This window comes from Erpetoichthys calabaricus, chromosome 5 (genome assembly GCF_900747795.2).
Source record: "Erpetoichthys calabaricus chromosome 5, fErpCal1.3, whole genome shotgun sequence".
NCBI classification, from domain to species: domain Eukaryota; kingdom Metazoa; phylum Chordata; class Cladistia; order Polypteriformes; family Polypteridae; genus Erpetoichthys; species Erpetoichthys calabaricus.
The window spans coordinates 35,995,264-36,016,419 of record NC_041398.2 but is presented as its reverse complement, the minus strand read 5'-3'; the positions used below and the strand labels follow the sequence as shown (position 1 = coordinate 36,016,419).

At 40.8% G+C, this 21,156-nt stretch overlaps 1 protein-coding gene across 1 annotated transcript in view; it reads right to left on the bottom strand.

Moving 5' to 3' along the window:
• The window catches only part of hspa12b (heat shock protein 12B), a 98,262-nt gene that overhangs the window by 8,167 nt on the left and 68,939 nt on the right, over nt 1-21,156 (bottom strand). The window contains exons 9-11 of the mRNA XM_028801450.2: nt 20,534-20,620; nt 9,633-9,737; nt 892-1,150 (exon numbers count right to left, since the gene is read on the bottom strand). Of these exons, the coding sequence (XP_028657283.1) occupies nt 892-1,150; nt 9,633-9,737; nt 20,534-20,620 (451 nt within the window). The remainder of the gene's footprint in view (nt 1-891; nt 1,151-9,632; nt 9,738-20,533; nt 20,621-21,156) is intronic.

Genomic DNA, 21,156 nt, shown 5'->3' with positions numbered 1-21,156 from the left:
CTGCCAGCTAAAGTCCATTAACTACCTCACTGAAGCTAAGGAACGTAAGGCAAATCTGGAACCAATGTTTATTTGATTGAAAAATCAAATTAAATGCACCTTCCCCAAGTTTTTAAATCTCTGCTGTATGAGGATCTTTGGTGTTCTTTGTTAAATAGAAACCTGAAGATGATTCGGCATTTTAAGAATCCTGTTTCCATTGCTGTGCCCTATCAGGCATATGAGTGGATAGACAGGAAAGGCACTATACAATTAAAACAGATGGAAAGATAGACATGAAAACACTCTTAAATAGATGGACACGTGGATATGACAGGCTCTATACAATTCACAGACAACTAGACAAAAAGCACCATGATAGATAGATAGATAGATAGATAGATAGATAGATAGATAGATAGATAGATAGATAGATAGATAGATAGATAGATAGATAAAAGGCACTATATGATAGATAGATAGATAGATAGATAGATAGATAGATAGATAGATAGATAGATAGATAGATAGATAGATAAAAAAGGCACTATATGATAGATAGATAGATAGATAGATAGATAGATAGATAGATAGATAGATAGATAGATAGATAGATAGATAGATAGATAGATAGATAAAAGGCACTATATGATAGATAGATAGATAGATAGATAGATAGATAGATAGATAGATAGATAGATAGATAGATAGATAGATAGATAGATAGATAAAAGGCACTATATGATAGATAGATAGATAGATAGATAGATAGATAGATAGATAGATAGATAGATAGATAGATAGATAGATAGATAGATAGATAGATAGAGCCTGTTCTATCTATCTAATAGATGGCTAGATATGACAGGGGCTATACAGAACAGATCGTTCCTCTCTACACAGATACAGTACTTGCTCTTTCGAAGTGCCGTCTCCACACTCTGCCCACAGTGTGTCTTGTAGAAGTCAATGAAAGAGAATGGCAGGGAGATGTTGATGGCATTGGCTCTCCCAGGAGCTGCAGTTCTCTTCCTGGCCTCAAAGGCGATCATCAAGTCCACCCAAGCTGCTGGACGCTTGGCTTTGAAGTTGTCTATAAAGTCTTTCCCAAAAATCTTGCACAACATTTCCTCAAAAGCCAGATCCACTCCCACTGCTCCATATGGACCTCCTGTATGAAGCACAAATGTAAGGAATCAGTCTAATGTACAGCAGTGTGTGTCATTCTAGGTGATGAAGAAGCTTTGTGAGACATGACAATGAGCAAATTCAGACATAAACAAGAGAAATGGAAAACTGTGACTAAAGGGAATACATTTAAAGTGTCTCAGTGAAGACAGCATGTAAAGTGAATAGCGGCCTTTTGACACAGAGAGATGCAGGCCTTATCTGGTCACACTGGATGGCAGTCATTTCCTCTCTTTCTCTTTTTGCATTACTTGTTTATTCTGCCCACTGCTTTCACAACTGCACCATCTGTCTTGCCTCTTTCATGTCTTTACCCCATGTCTCCTCCAGCACTCTTTGCAAGCCACACACCTTCACTCATCAGAACAGTGTCCTAATTCAGAGTAAAGGAGTGACACCCAAAGCTGGGATGTTCAAACACCATTACCTATTATAAGAACTTCTCAGTGCTTCACAGCTTAGCAGTAGAGTGTAATGTGAACACACATTCACAAACTGAAAAACTCACTGAACCTTTGACCCCTTAAATAATACTTTTACTGAAGAACACAAAATGAGGGTGATCCGGCTCACAGGATCCTCATTGTCCAGGACCCGAGTGGCTGGACCAGGCCAAGGGGTCGCCCTCGTAACACCTCGTTGCGGCAGATAGAAGGTCATTTCCGGAGGGTGGAACTGGCCCGCGTGTCTGCCTGGGGGATTGCCAACCAGGATCCTGAGTTGTTTTGTCATGTGGTGGGTGTGGCAACACACTGTAGCAGTGCATGCTCCCCAACATGACTTGACTTGACTGTAACTACACCATCTTCACCAGTGGATGTGGGAAATATGAGCAAAAGTGAGAGATGGACCTTAGAGTAGCCTTGGGCCAGCGGTAGTGGAGCAGCAGGCCCCACCTGCACGGAGGGTGAGAAGCAAACTGGAAGGAAGGAAGTGTGGTGATGAGTGTAAGAACGCCTAAACCAGAAGCAGTGAGGTGTGGACTACACCAGTATATCATACTTGGGAGATCTCACTGGAGTCACTAGGCTGTAGTCATCACACTACTGTAACTGTAAAGGTGCCTGTGCCATTGGAACGGTAGAAAAAGGAAATGTCAAGGAATCTACTAAAAGCATCTGTCTATCTAGACACTGGTTTAGTGTGCACCGCGGTCTGACTTTGAGCCTGGAGGAAGTCACTGGGTCGGCGCTCATACTCTAGGTAGTCCTTTCCTAAATATTCTTTACAGAACACGTTTGCAGGTGGAGCTGCTATCCTGTCATATCCCAGGGTCCCTATCTTAGGCTTTAGCATGAACTCAGGGACATGAAATATCAGGACTGAGAATCAGTGGGGCAAACTGGGAGGCAGACACATCACATATAACAAATAAAAAAAGGTGTATTTATCTTTTTTAAAAATCCATCAAGAAAATATTTTTAAAAATGCACACAAACACTGCGATAATGAATTAAGATGAAAAAAAGTTCAAAAAGTTACTTTCGCCACATGGTACACACCTTAAAAAAATCTTCCCCTTTGAATCAACTTCCTTTTTTAACAAGCGCTGAAGAATCAGCCCCCCAGTGAAAAGAATGCTTAGCCTGTTCTCTCTCTATCTCTATCCCTATCCCTATCCCTATCCCTATCCCTATCCCTATCCAAAACCTTGGAGGGGAAAGCTGGCTTGCCCTGGCCAGATGGTCAACTCCTTGCCTGAAAATCCCTCTGCAGCCGCTGTGACTCCTCACATATTGACCTTCTGCTGTAATGAACTGAACTAACTTTAGTGGGCGAAAAGGCCGCCTTTTATCCCGGATCAGCCATCACATGACCCGTATCTAACAGCTCGCGCTCTCTCAGATCACGTGATGTCTCTGCCGAGTACGTCACGCGCACGTGTATGTTGCCCGTCTTGCGCATCCGCGACGCGCCTGTTCACTACTCTGTAGAACCGCATCTCCCAAACAGCACAGTCACACCAGAAGAACACCGGGACGACGCACGACGGGTAGCAGGCACACTCGAGGGTCCTTCGAGTGGAAACCCGCGCCACCCCATTCACTCCAAGCCTGACAACACACGGCTGCTCCATGTGTGTACTTGGGGAAACACACCGGTAAGTAAAAAAATGCCCTTTTTTCTTTTATTATAACGACAGTGCTTGCAAAGAATTAAATTAAACAAATGGTGCAAAGTACCTTTAAATTACCACATTGGGACACGTATCCTCACATAACCATACAAACTTCGAACAGTGTTATGCCATTTCAGTAAAGAAGTTTACCTTCTAACCTGACAGAAGGATAATTTGATAACTGTAGCCTCAAAGAGATTTCTGATGTTTTATCCATTTGATCTTTTCTGAATGTTTCAGACCCGTTGCTCATAATTTTTATTTACTTTTAGATCTGACTGAAATAAACCCTCATTGGCAGCACAAGTTACAGAAATGCACATGGGCACCATTTCAGATTTTGCTGTGCTGGAGAAACAAATGACCCACTCCATTATTAAAAAATGAGCCCAGAGTGAGGGATTTTGGCCGCGCATAGCACCTCGTGGTCTCCTGCCTTGGGCCTGTTGCTGCCAGGAGACATTCAGTTCTCTGGCCTTGAGAAGAATTTTGTTTTTTTGTTCTTTATTTCGACTTGTACAATTTCTTGTAGATAGATAGATAGATAGATAGATAGATAGATAGATAGATAGATAGATAGATAGATAGATAGATAGATAGATAGATAGATAGATAGATATTAGGAATTTGTTAGTTTTCGCATACCCCTTGGGGTCAGAGCGCAGGGTCAGCCATTGTACAGCACCCCTGGAGCAATTACAGGTTAAGGGTCTTGCTCAAGGGCCCAGCAGAATAGGATCTCTTTTGGCAGTGACAGGGATTTGAATCGGCAACCTTCTGGATACTGGTGCAGATCTGCAAGGATCTTTGAAACTGGGAGACTTTATGGATGACTTTTATTTTTTTTTATATCATAACAAAAAAAGGAAGGAAAACATAGTATTAGGAAATATTTGAATTTTCACTTCCTTGATGTTAGCTGTTGATCCTTTATGGGGTAGGTAATAAATAGCCTAACCTAAAGAAATGGCCCGGTAATTTTATTTATTGCTGTTTCTCTTTTGGTGCCCACTAGAGGGCAGCTCAAACTCCAAAATGAATTTGCCAGAGTGGGCTCATCAATTCTTTGGAGTAATTGTTTAAATCCACAGACACAGGAGGGCATATATATAAAGCAAAAATATATAATTTTTTTTTTTGCTTTTAGCAAAACTAATTCAGTAGTCATACAAAACCAGAGCCCTGGCTGGATTGACACTGACCACAACTTTGATGGCAGATCCAGTGCTGTAAGGCAGTAGATGGCCTTTGTGCCATGACCAAAATTAAGATCTCAGATTTAAAGCCACACCTGAGTGGGGCCACTTAAGAGAGACCCAGAGAGCATAGTGCAGACACGAGGCCAAAGATGAGACTTCAAATATAAGAGAAATCCTCTGGTAGGATCCGATTCTGTGATGCCAATATAGCCAAAAGTCTTGTGTCAAATAAAAATGGACAGATTTGTTACCTTTGTCTTTGGTGTCCTATCTCAATATATGGCAAGTCAGTCTCAGTGCTCACAGAATCTTTATATATATGTACTAGGGGGCTTCGCTCGCCAACCCCCGTGTTTGGTTTTCCAGATACACACTTTTAAGATTATTTTTTCCTTTGAATTGTTGCTATTTCATTAGTTTCACTTTTATTTCTGAACTTCTATAAAAACAATATTTGGAATCTTTCGAGTCCCAATATGCTGAATCTTTTAAATGAGGTCAGTGAGACATGTGTTTAATGACTTTGTACCATAATTCAGGGTAGGTTTCTCTGTTTGGAATTTTAGCACAGACAAAACGATGGACATCATCAGCAGTTAATTATTTTTTTGCAAAGTAACCAATAAATGCATGTGAGGTAAACTCCGTTTTTGAAATTCTCAAGATTCTTTATTTGTTATACAGGACAACACGCAGTGAAATGCATCCTGATCCACTTAGCAAAAACTGTGCAAAGTTAGAAGAATATCAGTTAGATTAACAAAAAGTCATAGATTGAAAGATAACAGTATAGTAGAACATAATAAATAAGTAAAATTATGTGAATAAAGTAGAATTAAGTGTTAAGGTGCAATAGTGTAGTAATTATTGTGCAAAACCAAAGATAGACTGGTGTATAGTTAAATGAGGCAGTTTGTTTGTTTGCGCTACTGTGATCTTTACTTTCTTTTTTTATATTTTCTAATTTTCCTACTTTCATATCCTTTAACTTTCTCCACTTGTGTATAGCGCCAACTTTTTTTTTTAGCCTTTCTAATTTCACTGGTTTCATAATCTCTAACCTGCTCTGCATGTGTTTAGTGCCAACGTTTGTAAACATCTGTATGAAGTTTGACTTTGTCTTTTATTCATTGTCTTTTAATTCTGAGCCGGATTGGATGTGCTTTTTTTCAATTCCACTTGTTCTGGGCTGATAATTACTTTCCTTATTTTCAGAATTTGCACCTCGATTATTCTTTTTGCTCTTTTTTCTCTCCAACACTTTTGAGTCTTTTCTCCGCGTTGCAACATTGAAGTTGTTGTCTTGCTGGAGAACCAATCTTCCACCAAGGTGCAGGTTTCCTGCAGACTACATCAGGTTTTTCATGCAGGATTTTTTTATTCTTTGTTGAATTCATTTAATCTTCACAAGTCATTGAAGACCTTCTGCAGAGAAGTATCCCACAGCATGAAGCTATCATCACCACGCTTCACAGTGAGGATAATGTGTTTTTGATAACGTTTAGTGTTCAAACATGGCATTAATTCTAATGGCTTGAAAGTTCAATTTTGTTCTCATCAGATCATCAAACCTTCTCCCATAGAATCTTCATAATCTCACATGTGCCTTCTGGCAAATTCTTTTTTTTTAAGTAGTGGTTTTCTTTTTGGCCTCTCCTATAAATCTATAACTGGTGAAGCACCTGGCAACAGTTCTTGTCTGCACAGTCTGTCCAATCTTATTGACTGCAGCTTGTAACTCCTTCAGAGTTCTCAAAAGTCTGTTGGTGGCCTCCCTCATGAGCCATCTTCTTGCACCATCACTCTGTCTTTGTGGATGGCCTGCTCTGTTCAGATTTACAGTTGTGTGCCACACTCTGTCCAATTCTTATTCATTGGTTTATTCATTTGTGGATTTCAATCATCTTTTCGAGGAGTTGCTTGGAGTGTTCATTTGTCTTCATTGTGTAGGTTAGGCAACCATACTGAGTCAGACAGGTGACCTCCACTGAACTCATTCTGTGACTTCTAAAGCCAGCTGACTGCACTAAGTCATGATTTAGGGGCATCATATTAAAGGGGTGAGCTCTTATGCCATCAACTATGTTGTCTTTTATAAGTTTCATTAATTTAGATCAATTTGCAGAGATTTGTTTTCACTTTGACATTAAAGAGTCTTTTTCTGTTGATCAATGTAAAAAAACAGCCAAATTTAATTCCTCTGTGATTTAATGTTGTATAACAATAAAATATGTAAATGTATAAGGGGTGAATACTTTTGATTGGTACTGTAATTACTATAAAATGCATGTTTTTGATGTTTGTGAGGAAAGGTGGTGTGTCTGGAGAATGCAGTGGCAGACACAGGAAGAACATTCAAACTCCACAGTAGACCATGAGAAGGAACTCTGGGGCTGTAAGCTGAAGGTCTGACCAGTGGAACACCCTACACATATATATAAAATATATAATTATGTCTTATACAATATATGTCATTAATAATGTAACTTATTTCATATTACACCTTTTTGTAGTCAATCATAGCCATCAGGAATGAACCACAAGACTTTCACAAGACTGTTGTGCTTTGCGACCGGTTGTGGGAGTAATGGTGATTAGTATTTGTATGTATATATATATATATATATATATATATATACACACACATACACTAGGGGGCTGTGCCCCCTACTCACTTCGCTTGCTCACCCCATAACCCCCACCCCTGGGGTTGCGCTTCACGCTAGCCACTTCGTGTCTCTTGCCACTCGCATTGTGCGGGGGGGTGTGGGGGGGGCTGAATGCACGCTAAAGAGATGTGGACGGATCAGCTGCTGGCTGTCTGCTGCACCTGTTGAGATGCGTGATCTGCTTGTCACACTGCGCGTCGATCATTTAAAAGCCTGTACAGTAGCTGTCCTTTTGTCTCACTTCCTTGTCTCAGGGGCTTCAAAGTGTCTCTCCGAGATGATCACGTCTCGCCCCAAGATTTTTTTTATATAATAGATAGATATATACAGTAATCCCTCCTCCATCGCGGGGGTTGCGTTCCAGAGCCACCCGCGAAATAGGAAAATCCGCGAAGTAGAAACCATATGTTTATATGGTTATTTTTAGAATGTCATGCTTGGGTCACAGATTTGCGCAGAAACACAGGAGGTTGTAGAGAGACAGGAACGTTATTCAAACACTGCAAACAAACATTTGTCTCTTTTTCAAAAGTTTAAACTGTGCTCCATGACAAGACAGAGATGACAGTTCTGTCTCACAATTAAAAGAATGCAAACATATCTTCCTTTTCAAAGGAGTGCAAAGCAAGCAGTCAAAAAAAAAATCAATAGGGCTTTTTGGCTTTTAAGTATGCGAAGCACCGCCGGTACAAAGCTGTTGAAGGCGGCAGCTCACACCCCCTCTGTCAGGAGCAGAGAGAGAGTTAGAGAGAGATAGAGAGAGAGATAAAAAATCAATACGTGCCCTTTGAGCTTTTAAGTATGCGAAGCTCCGTGCAGCACAGCATGTCGTTTCAGGAAGCAGCTGCACACAGCCCCCCTGCTCACACCCCCCTACGTCAGCGCAAGAGAGAGAGAGAGAAAGTAAGTTGGGTAGCTTCTCAGCCATCTGCTAATAGCGTCCCTTGTATGAAATCAACTGGGCAAACCAACTGAGGAAGCATGTACCAGAAATTAAAAGACCCATTGTCCGCAGAAACCCGCGAAGCAGCGAAAAATCCGCGATATATATTTAAATATGCTTACATATAAAATCCGCGATAGAGTGAAGCCGCGAAAGGCGAAGCGCGATATAGCGAGGGATCACTGTATATAAATAAAAACGTTTTCCTTATGTTTTGTGGAGGACGGCTGGAGCCCTTACCCAGCCGTGATGCCCTGAGTATGGAAGGACCGCGGGAGAGAGTATTTTCAAGACAGTTTCTCCTCTGGACCGATAGAGGGCATTCCCCTTGGTTTGCAGATGGGCCACGGGTTGTGAGCTGGGAAGGTCAACTCTGCTGGGGCCCATGGCCACCACCAGGGGGCGCCTGGACTTTTACAGGGCCCTATTTGATGGAAGAAGCTCGTTGGGCACCTGGAGTCCTTCCGGGTGCCCTATAAAAAGGGGCCAGAGTCAGGAGGAAGGGGACAAAGGCGGAATGACAGGTGGCAAAGAAGGGACTGTGCTTACTGCCTGTGTTGAGCTGTGAACTGTAAATAAACCGTGTGTGTGCCTGTCTGTGTCGGGTTAGGGTGCCTGTACACACCCTGGGCTTCAGTTTTTATCTCATCTGCAACTCTGTGGTACAGCTGACACGGGACTACAGTTTCCATCAGGCAGTGAGTGCTCTATGGCTGATAGGAGGACACCTTTAAAAAGGTGACACCAAAGGCAGGAAGGACCTCAATAAAGACTGGAGTGGAAGCATTTCATCCACTGTGGACTACAATTGTGTTACCTCACTTGGTTACAGTGTTTTGTCTAGAATTACGTCTTTCTTGCCACATAGTGAGTTGTGTTCAGCAATGTCACACTTCCAAAAGCTGCTTTTCCCCAGTTGTTTTCACTTGATCCCACATCCTGTCATATTTACAGGTCTTGAAGGGGTGTGAAGTGTTGCCAAACCCTCTGGGTTCAATGTATGTTGCTTTCCATCTCCCTCCAAACAAACTGTAAAAACTGAGAAAGTTTATCAGTAACTTCACATTTCACAACTGTCAAATTGCATGCAAAACAAATTCTAGCAGCAATGCTGTGAAACTGTATGTGAAATGAAACTGGTTGTTTTGCTTATCAGCCACTTCAAAACACAGAAATATTTTGCAGTTGCCTTCAAATGTCTAGAGCTGGGTACCAGCAGGAGACATGACTTGCTGGGGGACACAAAGAAACTCAAAAGCTAGAACTGAACTGGCACCCATCCTTATGTTTTACAGTCTGCTGACTAATCCTGTAGGGCAAACCTGCAATGCTTATTGATGACGTAGTCAATGCCTAAGCCAGTAAAGGCATTGGAAATATTAACCTTCTTCCAAATGTAAACATCTGGCAACACAGGAATGCCTGCATCCATTCGTCTTATCCATCAATCCATCCATCCATTCATTTTAGGGTCATAGGGAAGTGCAGAAATGTACTGTATAAGCCCATTTCAAAGTTATTGATGAATATCCTACCTGATGCCTTGTAGAGTTCCTTCAGGGTTCCTTGTACCTGTTCAATTTGGTGGACGGTGAGGTCCACTGTGCCACCACCACAGTCTGCTACAATGTAACGGTCACCTGTTGGCAGAACAAAGGGAGAGGAAGTCAGTAAAGGAACACCCAAGTATAATGTGAGTACAGACCACCTGCCACCAGGTGCTCCACAGTCCAAGATGGTGGAAGTCGAGCTTGTGTCAGTGCAAACTGTCAGGTTGTTTGAGAGCAGAGAAAACAGTTCAGAAAACAGACAATAGGCTTACATTTCCTTTTCTCATTTCCACTGTTTCTATTTTTGACCATCAAATGCTAATCATTTCCTGCAAACTCCTACCTCAACAGAGCCTTCGCCAGAACATGAGGCTGTGATCTGATTCTGAAAGGCTCAGGAGAAGACATCTCAGCCTTCTTGGTCAAGAGAGCACTAGTGTTCTCAGACTGAGAAGGTGACCCAGACATTATTGCTTTGATCAGCTTCCCTGCATGTGGACAACAGGGGATCAACAACAAGGAGTATCAGAAGGGCCCGCTCCACTTTGTTCATATTGCTTAACTTTGGAAAGTTTGCATGGAGTTGCTTGACCACTAACTCCATGGCAGGCACTTTATTGCAGCTTTTTTACTTGAAGAAACCTCCTATATTAGGAGTTTTGACAAACATGTATATTGTTTGGATTAGAGTAGAATGTCATGATGAACATCCATTAAAACAGGAGGACAAAAAAGACAGACAAGTAGCTCAATGGCTCTCATGCATCTCTGCTGTCTGCTGAATCTAGAAACATAACAGAAAGATACCTGCCACACTGGACAATCACTGAATCAAACGATAGACAAGTAAATCTATTTTTAAAACCGCAATTATGAAAAAATAGGAATAAAGGGAGGAACATAAATCACATTGTATTAATAAGTAAAACCACTAGTGAAATGACACTAAACAACAGACATGCTGATGTGAAATGCAAAGCTTTTTGGGTCAGAGTTTTTAGGGGGTGAAAAACAAAGCATACTGCTCCTTAAAGCCTTGTTCACTCTTCCATGTTTACCTGCATAACACATGTAATCTACAACTCTTGGGTAAAATCAATTCCATTTATGCTTGTCGTTCATATCATGGCAGAAGAGTGTGGTACATTTGCAAAAAATGCTGCTTATATTCCACATGAAGATGCACCAAAATGCACCATTGTGCACATTACTGTGTTTTCTCCACAAAACAACTCGATAGTCGTGTCTGCCAATCCAGCTGTTATCAGCCAACCGCTTCATGCAGGTTATGGACGAGCACACTTCATGTGCCACTGAGCTTCATGATTCAAGTGATCATGATAGTCTATAATAGCAGAATAAGCACAACACACGGCTGACGACTCCAGAAAAAGTCTTCACATGACAGCAAAGGAGTCTGGTGATTTTTTTTCCCCCCCACTAGAAATCTTTATTTAAATTATAAATGACATGCATAGCACATATGGAATTAATGCTTAAAAACTATTCCTTTGAATGGCATGAATTTCAATGGAAGTGAGGCGTGATTTTTTTTTTTTTTGCAATATAAAACATTGAGATTTGCTGCAAATTCAATATTGTGTGAATTGTTTTGCCCATCACTGTTAAACAAATTGTACATTAAGAGAAACAGTCAATTTTAGAAAGAGATACCTATTTAAAGGGTGAGCCAACGATGGAGAAAATACAGTATTTAAATAGGTAAAACATTCAAACAAAAAGAAAAACAATCTCCAAGGCTGATGCAGACAGGGAAAACGAACAGTATTTATGATATCTTGCCGACACGTTTTGGGACTTGAATCTTCTCTTCTTCAAGCCAAAGTGTTCCTTAGTACATACAATGCAAAGTTCAACATCTGAGCTGTAGAATTCAGATGCAGCATCAGCCACAGAATGTACAATAAGAAACACTGAGAGCAGAGAACTACAAAGAACCACAGAGACAAGAGCCATTGGGAGAGTGAGGAGCAGGACTATGGCCAGCATTCCATTTCATCTTCTTGTACTTGTAAAATCCTCTTCTGTTTAGAGATTTGACAAACATCCATCTTTGGATTAGATTAGGAAGATATGATGAGCATCCATTAAAATCAAGGGAAAAAAAGACAGACAAAAAGATAAACAGCTTTCATACAACTTTTCTGCCTGCAGTCAGTGGCCTATCTACAGTCTACAGTGGTGATCTCTTATGTCCTGATGACCCTGAAAAAAGTGAAGCCAACAAATAATTCAGTGCACCCCGAGGTGACTTGGTCTTACAGAGATATAGCACAAGTGTTCACATTTATTCATTTACAGTAGCAGCATAGGCAAGTTTAACAATTCAGATAGATAGATAGATAGATAGATAGATAGATAGATAGATAGATAGATAGATACTTTATTAATCCCAGGGGGAAATTCACATAAATTTACGCAGGGCCATACAGTCAGCTAGCAGTGGGAGTTGAAACAGGAACCCTACAGTTTAACACAGTGCCTCAGCCACTGACCCATGTGGTCTGAGTAGCCAAGAGGGGTAACAAATAGTGAACAAGCTCTTTTGATCCATCTTGTGAAGTTTTTAAATCTATCTGGATGCAGGGGTTGGTGTGTATCCTGACAGCATTGGTTGCAAGTGAAGACAAACCCTGGATGCAGCACCACTCCATCACAGGGCACGACCACGCACACTGGGCTAATTCAGAATTGTTAGGAATTCAGATTGGCAGGATTGCTTTGCTTATTTATTTACCCCCTTTTTTTTTTGGCTCATAAGATTTTCATATTTTGGAAACTTACATTTTTTGCTTTGTTTTTTTAGATTATATTGAATTTTATTCCTTGAGATTCCTTGAGATTTTTTGTTTAATGTTTACATTTTTAGTGTCTCACATTGCCATTTAATAATCCACTACAGGCAGATAAAGGGTTGCTAGTGGATTTTGCCAGGTTGCTTGGGACCTCTCACCTGACTCACAACATGAAGACCTGCTAATAAAATACAGTGCAGTGCAGGAGCTGCTTTGTCCAAGGTATGAATTTGATCAGTGAACACGAGTGGTTGGATAGTCTTTAATTTTTCTGTTTTTTTTTAGGTCTCTCCTATGAAATTGTTTTGGTTCTGGTAAAATAATAGAATTTATTACAATTCTTCTCCGACTATGATTACGGTTTAACCCTCTGGCTTGAAAAATAACTCACAACGCTTAGAAAAGGCTCCCATGTGTTTTCCATTGTATTTTCAGTTTTTGGGAAAGACATCTTCTTTTTTTTTTTTTGCTTTAAACATCACAGCAGTTACTCTTAGACACTCAATGCTAGACAATAATTGAGGCGGTCAGTTTGGGGAAAAGATGTGCGGTGAAAGTCCATGCTGAAGAGCTGTTTCTGCATTTATAATGTTCCTTGCATCACCTATCAATGGCAAGCGCTTATACCGCGACCCTGATAGACTTGAATCTGCTTTAGCTGTGAGCCGCTTCTGCATTGGGAGCCTGTGGTGATCGCGCTTTGGGACACTCTTCGGCATGTTGTCCCATTGGGGGGAGTCTCAAATGAGTTTAGAAACCTTACAGCATATAGATGACTTGTTGGAGATACTCTGGCAAGCCTCGTATATCTGAACTGTGGATCTTACGAAAGGGTACTGGCAGGTGCCTCTGGAGGAATCCAGTTGTGAGAAAACCACATTTGCCACCCCAGATGGACTGTTCAAGTTTACCAGGCTCCCTTTCGATCTCCATGGGGTTCTGTTGACTTTTCAACGGATGATGGACCAGATCCTGCGTCCTCTTTCTGTGTACACGAGAGCGTATCACAACAATGTGGTAATTTTCAGTAACGACTGGACATCTCACCTCGGCTGCCTGCAGGTGGTGCTTGACTGATTGAGGGTGGCTGAGTTGACGGCTAACCCGAAGAAGTGCAGGCTGGGTAAGTCAGAAACCCATTTTTTGCGGTATTCCATGGGGAAGGGTCTGCTCAAGCCTCAGATGGACAAGGTGGGGGAGGTGCTTGCGTATAAATGTCCAGAAACACAGAGGCAGGTTTGTGTCTTCCTTAGGCTCTCTGAATACTATAGGCGATTCATCCCTAATTTTGTTTTGCTTTCTCAGTGCTTTGAGAGGGAAGAACACCCCATCACTTTTCTCAGCAGGAAACTGCTCCCCAGGGAGCGCAATTACTCAACCAATAGAAAAGGACTGTTTAGCGATTAAGTGAGCAGTGGAAGCCCTCCAGTACTACTCATGAAGATGGCGGTTTACCCTGGTGATTGACCACACCCCGCTTCAGTGGCTCTACAGACAGAAGGATGCGAATGCCCATTTGCATTTGATGTTCACCACAGTCCCAGGACTGCGCTCGTCAACGCAGACCTTCTCTTGTACCTGGCTGAGCCCATCTTGGGGGAGGGATGTGAGGTTTTTTTTTTTTTTTAACTCTTTTGAGACCCTCCCCAACAGGGCAACACGCCAAAATGGGGAGATGCCGAAAATGCGATTGACGCAGCTGTTGAGGGCTGCTTGTCTGTTGCCGAAGCAACCACAGGTTCACAGCGCCCTGTAAGCTCACCATCTCTGCGTGCAACACGTTTATCAGGGCCTGTTTGCTGAATCTGTGTGTAGTAGAGTGGTAGCTCCTGCTGCAATAAATAACCTTGCTGTTCCTGTTTCAAGTTGAATAAAGCTGAAGTCCTTAGACTTAGCCTCGTCTTTTGGGTTCAAGGCAGTGACTCACATGTCAGTCTTTAAAAATCACTTATGCATTAGTTGCAGATCTTCTTTCAGATCTTCTAATCTATCACTGAAATTGTGTATCCGTTTTTAAGGATTAATAATGGCAGATATAAAATGTTACCGAATGATTAATTAACCTAATGTACACGTCTTTAGGACGTAGCAAGAGAAATGGAGCAACTGTAGAAACCCCACACAGACATGAGAGAATGTGCAGACTCCACATAAACAGCGGCTGGGGTGGGATTGGAACCTTTAACCACTACACCACACCAATTCAGCTTCAAAACCACTAAAATGAGCCAGGCTTCATCTCTTGCACCATTTACAGCCATTTTAGTCATGCTCTTTATAATAGGTCTGCAGAAATGTCATGGAAAGAAAGCAAATAAACAGCTGCATTTGAGCTCCAAAGCTCGGTAACATATTGGCTAAGAGTCAAGATGGAAAGTACTAAAGGAATTTGAACTCCCTATGTGTTTCAAATTATACCAAGCCCCCCACCCTGACGCACATCGCACAGATACACACACACCTGCGCCAAACCACTGGCGTCTTGATAATTTTACCAGCCGTGCTGCTGCACACAAATGATAGCCCATTGTTCAAAGAGTGAAAGCCCACTTTATAAGCACCTTTAAGGACTCTGCAGGTACAGTATAAGAAGTAATGGGAGAAAGGGGAGGAATTAACTTGGCATTGTTTGAAGAAAAATGGCCACAATAACTGGAAACCTGAAATCATGGACTGCCAATTTAATTCATAGCACATTTTAAGAACTTCTTTACTCACAAAGTACATGCCGCTGTGCTTCTTTAAGTCTAACTAAACTTAACTTAATGCTTAATAATTATGAGCACCTTGCAGGAAGTTGACATCATTTGAAAGCAGACCAAGGCAGAACGCTTTACATTAAAATTTTACATTAAATAAAAAAGGGTTTTAAACAGGGTTGTCATTTGGTGCTCTAACTCTCTTTAACATGTTCTTGCCTTTCATTTTTAAAGTACTTAAAGTGCAATGCACAAATGATGGCCCACCATGGTGTGAGATATGGGGATGCATCCTTCTAACAGCATATGCAAAAAATAGGTGCAATATTCCCAGATGACTACACAAGTTTGAAGATGACCCCCTTGTTGTCCACTGATAATTCCTAGAGTTTAGTTTAAATGGAGGTAGCACATCAGTAGTGCTTGAACTTCTGGAGCTCCCTGACAAGAGGAAATATGACACACCTCAACCCGGCAACCCCTTTTGTGTGCTATTTATTCATGGTACCCATCTATCTGAAGCTTAGCCAGAGTGAGGACAAAGCTGAGACATAAGGGAAACATGAACCAGGAAATGAATGACCCAAAAACAGAATTTAAATACAAGTAAAGGTTGTTACCAAAGTCAATAATACCAAAGAGAACATCACCAAAAGAAAAGTCAAGAAATCCAGCCTAAAGATTATAAGCGACCAAAAGTTCACTGCTAACACACAAGACAGTTTTGAATTTATACAGAATCTTGGATAAAGCCTGGACTGCAATGTCAACCTTTATATTGTAATGCTAATGACATTGCAGTTTGTGACCTCCAAAACCATGGCTCATACGAATGGGTCAATGTCATGGCAACAAAACCACAACATGGTGGCACCCTTCATTTTATGCTATGTTTTATTGTTCAGTGCTTTGTGACTTTTATTTGTGATTAGCGCTTTATAAACAATTTTTTACTTACCTTGCAATGGTGAGGGGCTCCATCAGGGCTTGTTTTATTTTTTTGTACCCATTGCGGCTAAGGTAGGCTACACAACACTGAATGAGATTGGATGGAAGGTTGTAAACTTGTAATAAACTACAGAGGGTGTGGCAAAATAAAAACAAGTCTATTTCACTGACAAGAAACAAACAACAACTGAATAAATGAGAGACATAAACCAGATTTTGTAAGTCAAAGAATATTGCCAAAAAGGTCTTACATCATTTGGTTTTCAATTTCCCTAGCTACCTACAACGAAGACAGTGATTTTAAAGTGAATCCAATACAGAGGCACCAGAAGCTAAGTGCCACCATCTTATATAGGGGGGACTAATGACAAAATACATTACAGACGACTGACAACAGGCATAGCGACAGTGAACAATATGGCTTCATCCATAAAAGACAAGGACAATATGGCAGTGGCAATGAAAAACAAAGGTACTAATAATTGTAATGATGACCAAAACTATGAACAATCTCAAAAACAAATAAAAAGCAGTTCTGATCCATCAACTGAGAGCACACTAAAGTCTCTTAAGAAGATAAGAAAAAGTTTGACAAGAGCAGGCCAAACTATTTCACCCATCTTTATTGATCTATTTATTTCAAAAAATTCAGAATTGAGATTTGAATGTCCCCCAGTACCACTGTCAGCCATACTAGCTGACAACTGAGAAATACGTTCTAAATTTTATGTGGAAATTTCCACTTAAACATCTTCCATTTGTTCTCCCAGTTGAAGAACTCATTTTAAAGTACCTTCTGGTTCCCTTCATAACATCAATTAACTCCTTCAATCAGTACTTAGACTCCACAGTCCTAAAACAGGTCTAGTAAATTATGCCTTCTGCTTTTTCTCATTCATGTATGATTTTTTTGTTATACGCAGACCAAAACTGTGTAACTTGCATGTTCAGTTTGTAAGTCATTCAAAATTATTAAAAAAAAATCTAATGAAGGTAGGCTATTGAAATGTGCTTATAATGAAACAAATGACAAAACTCTACTACGACATTCCACATGGTTTCTTTACACTGTAGTGGTGCCACATAGGGGGTTTCATTTGTTTATAGGTATGTCCTGTTTGCTGTTTGCTGAAAGCTAATAACAACACTAGTTGCGCAGATTCCTTTTTGTAAATGTGTGGTCTATGTCTTTAAACAGGTATGCATGGATGCAGAGGGGCTTGTGGGATTTATAGTTTGGGATTTTTAGGCACTGTAGACATAAATCCAGAAAAGAAGGTTGTGGCCAGACTTTTTGATTTGTTCATTTATCGATCAACTTCATCCTCAGCAGCAGCTAAAACAAACCCCTTTATCAAATGGACATTTGTAGTGGAGAAGGATTGTGCCAAGCCACCAGATTTAGGGACTTTTTTTCCCCAATCCAGTCCACCGATGCTCTTTGAGAAGAGGCACGCCTCAGAAGACCATTTCTAGAGATTATGTTCTCTATCCATTTTCCGGGAAGCAATTTACTAAGGGGGAGTATCTGGCCACATCTTTCCATCCTTTAACTGGTGATTACGCCTCAAGACTCATCACCTACCAATAAGACTTTTTCCAGGACTGTAAATATCATTTGGGGGGTTTGTTCGTGGTGTTTGTTTTGTACTTTTATCATTACCTTTCTTTGTTGTGTTTGTAATTTGTGATTATAATAAATAAGGAATATACAGTATATATTTTTGTGACTGAATATACTTAAACTATTTGGACATTTTTTCTAGTGTGGTGTTAATATTTGAGTTTTGGGGTGGAAATACTGTAGGGCTTGGGTATTATTGGCATGATTCTATCTGTCCCTCATTTTAAAAGCTTTGTGGCTTCATTGCTGCGCAAATCTGGTGCCAATGTCTGCTCTCTCCTATAAGTTGGGGTTTGCTGCAACACAAGAAAACACAGCATTCTGATAACATCTGAATATTACATAAACACATTCTCAAACCCACCTAAGGCAACTCAGGGGTGTGGGCTCACAGCCAATCCTGATAGTGTAAGGCACAAGGCAGGACACAACTCTAGAAAGGACGTCAATCTTTTGCAGAGCACACATGCTGTACACACACTGCATTCAGTTTAGAAATGCTAATTAACACAAAGTACACATCTTTTGAGTATGTGGAAGGAAACTGGAGTACCCAGAGAGAAGCCCATCCAGACATGAGGAGTCCATGAAAACTCCAAAAAAAAAAGGCAACCAGGGTGTTTGTCAAACTGACAAAGTTGTATCTGAGAAGCAAGCAGCATGACTAACCACTGAACCATGTCTGAATATTAATCATTTGAATTGCAATACTAGAGGCAAAATTTTAGCTTTCTAAAAAAGCTACCTAAAATGGATTACAGGTGTAGACACTCATGTCAGAATGCTTTTCATTGACTTCAGTTCAGCATTCAAAACAATCATCCTTCAGAAACTCATAAGGAAGTTAGGTCTGCTAGGCTACAACATGTCCCTATTCAGCCGGATCTTGGACTTCATGACAGAGACACCTCAGACAGGCCACATCAGGAACACCATTTCCAGTACCGTCATGCTTAGCATGGGTACCCCCGAGGGCTGTGGACTCCGCCAACTTCTGTTCACTCTGCTGACTAATGGTTGTATGGCTCTAACACTATCATTCAGTTTGTGGATGACACCAACAGTGGTGGGTCACATCAGTAATGAGGATGAGTCAGCTTACAGAACGGAGACATGACTATAGGTGGACTTGGGCAATTACAGCAATCTGTCTCTCAGTGTGAACAAAATGAAGGTGAGGATTGTTGATTCCAGGAAGGCCCATGCTGTCCACACACCACTGCAGATGAAGGGCTCTGTGGTGGAATTGGTCAAGAGCACCAAATTCCTTGGTGGGCACTTTGAGGCTGACCTTACTTGGTCAATTAACACCACCACCATAGCCAAGAAGGCACGGCAGAGTCTCCACTTCCTTTGACGGCTGAAAAAGGCAAGACTACTGCCCTCTATACTCACCACATTCTACAGGGGCACTATCGGTAGCGTTCTGACCAGCTGCATCACTGTCTGGTTCAAGAGCTGTAATATCTCTGACCACAAGGCCCAACAAAAGATAATGCACACAGCAATCACTGCAATCCTCCAATAAATACATCTTTATAAAGCATTGCATCAGCAACTCTTTTAGCATTGTGAAGGAAGATTTCCATCAATCACGCAGTCTATCTCTTCACTTACCTATTATTTATTTATTTTGCTATATTATAGTATAGTTTTTTACATGTCTTACCCTTGTTCGGTGTTTTGCAGAATGTTATTTCGTGCCACTGTATGCTGAAATACAGTGTTTGAATGGTATGACAATAAAGCCACATGACTTGACCTGACCGGAGGTGTTATATAAGTGATGTCCGACATGCTTAAATTGCAACTGGAGAAGGTTAATCTACTTATTACCAGAACAGATCAGCAAATGTTTTAACACTGTAGGTCTCTCACGTTGTTTCAGTAGTAACTTGAAATCAGAGTGACAAATCTTAAAGTTACATTTGTGACCACAGATAGCTGAGTCGTCCAATCCTCAAGCCATAGACCTTGAAATGCTGGGAGCAGGAGGTTACATTTGGGAGTAGCTTCCATAAATCTGGTGTCATACATATGACTTTTATGTTTGCAATGTGCAATGTACAGGGGGAGTCTTTAATGTTACTACATTGACCTTACAAAGTTGCCATTTTGTAGTGCAGTTTTCTGGGTAGTAGTGTGAGCCATTGCCGGGTACATGATTCTTCTTGTTGCATGTGAGGTATTTAGGGTGTTGTTGCAATAAACGTGGCTTCCTAATTTTGGGATGTTTCACATAAAAACAAACACTCTGCTTCCGTTTTGGTTTTGTATTTCTGGCATTGTGTTTTGACCTCAGTTTTGACTGACATTTCTTTTGGTGTTCTGATCCTTCGCCTGTTCCCTGACAATGTCTCCCAAAAAACAAAAGAACACTCTTCCATCTCCCAGTCACTTTTCCCTTTGACCATTTTGCTCTCTTTTACAGATTGAATACACCTGTTTTTCTCCCTCTTCTTCTGTCAACATCTTTAGTCTGCCTAATCAGAGAGGCTGTTAGTGTTAAAATGAGGTACCACTTGATAAATTATTGGCAGCCACATGCCTTTGAACTGCTTCCTCTAGCCACCCTGGACCCTCAGATCTCAGCTCAGATGAGTGTAAATGGCTTGGCTGTTGACACAGATATCAAGCATTCTGAAGATTCAAATCATATCCATACATATATGTCAACTTTTAGCTTTTACCAGGGAAAGATCCATGCCATGATTTGAAAAATGTTTGGAATACAGCACATTTTGTAAATTTAGGGTTTTTTCTTCTGTATATCAGAGCTATCAGAGATGGCCGACTTACCTTCCTGCATCTCAGACCACAGTTCTCCAGTGCCACTCTCCACAAGAAAGGTTCGGCTGTGTCTGGCTCTTCGTAGTTGTTCTCTCGCTGAAAGGGGGAAAAAATGACATGAAGGTCAACAGGTACACATCTACTGTGAGGATGATTTAGAACCTCTGTAGATGACAATGTTTATAATAAAAATTAGCCTCCAGTTGCATATGTTTACATATCCTTGTAAATGTTTGGATAAAACATTTTACAGTGACTCAGCTCACAATTTTGGATATCCTTCATATTTAAATTCCAACTTTTTAGACATGGTGGAATCCCCAAAAACATGTCCTTCATAAAATATCCATATTCAGTTTCAGTTGTTTCATTTATTTTTGCACCTGTTGGATCGACTGCATCACATTATTGGAAGCACAGTTGGAGGAGGGCCTCAAATGTTTCATTTGGTAGAGATCGACCAACTGGAGACGTCTGTGCTGCTTCATGTAGTGCAGTGGTTTGATTTGCATAAAGAAAATCTGTGATAAAGCGTTGTGATTTAAAGTTATTTTTTTTATTGGTTATTATATGCCATTCTTGCCTTCTGTATTGATGACATCACTCTGCCATTTAGGATTTTGGCTCCAATA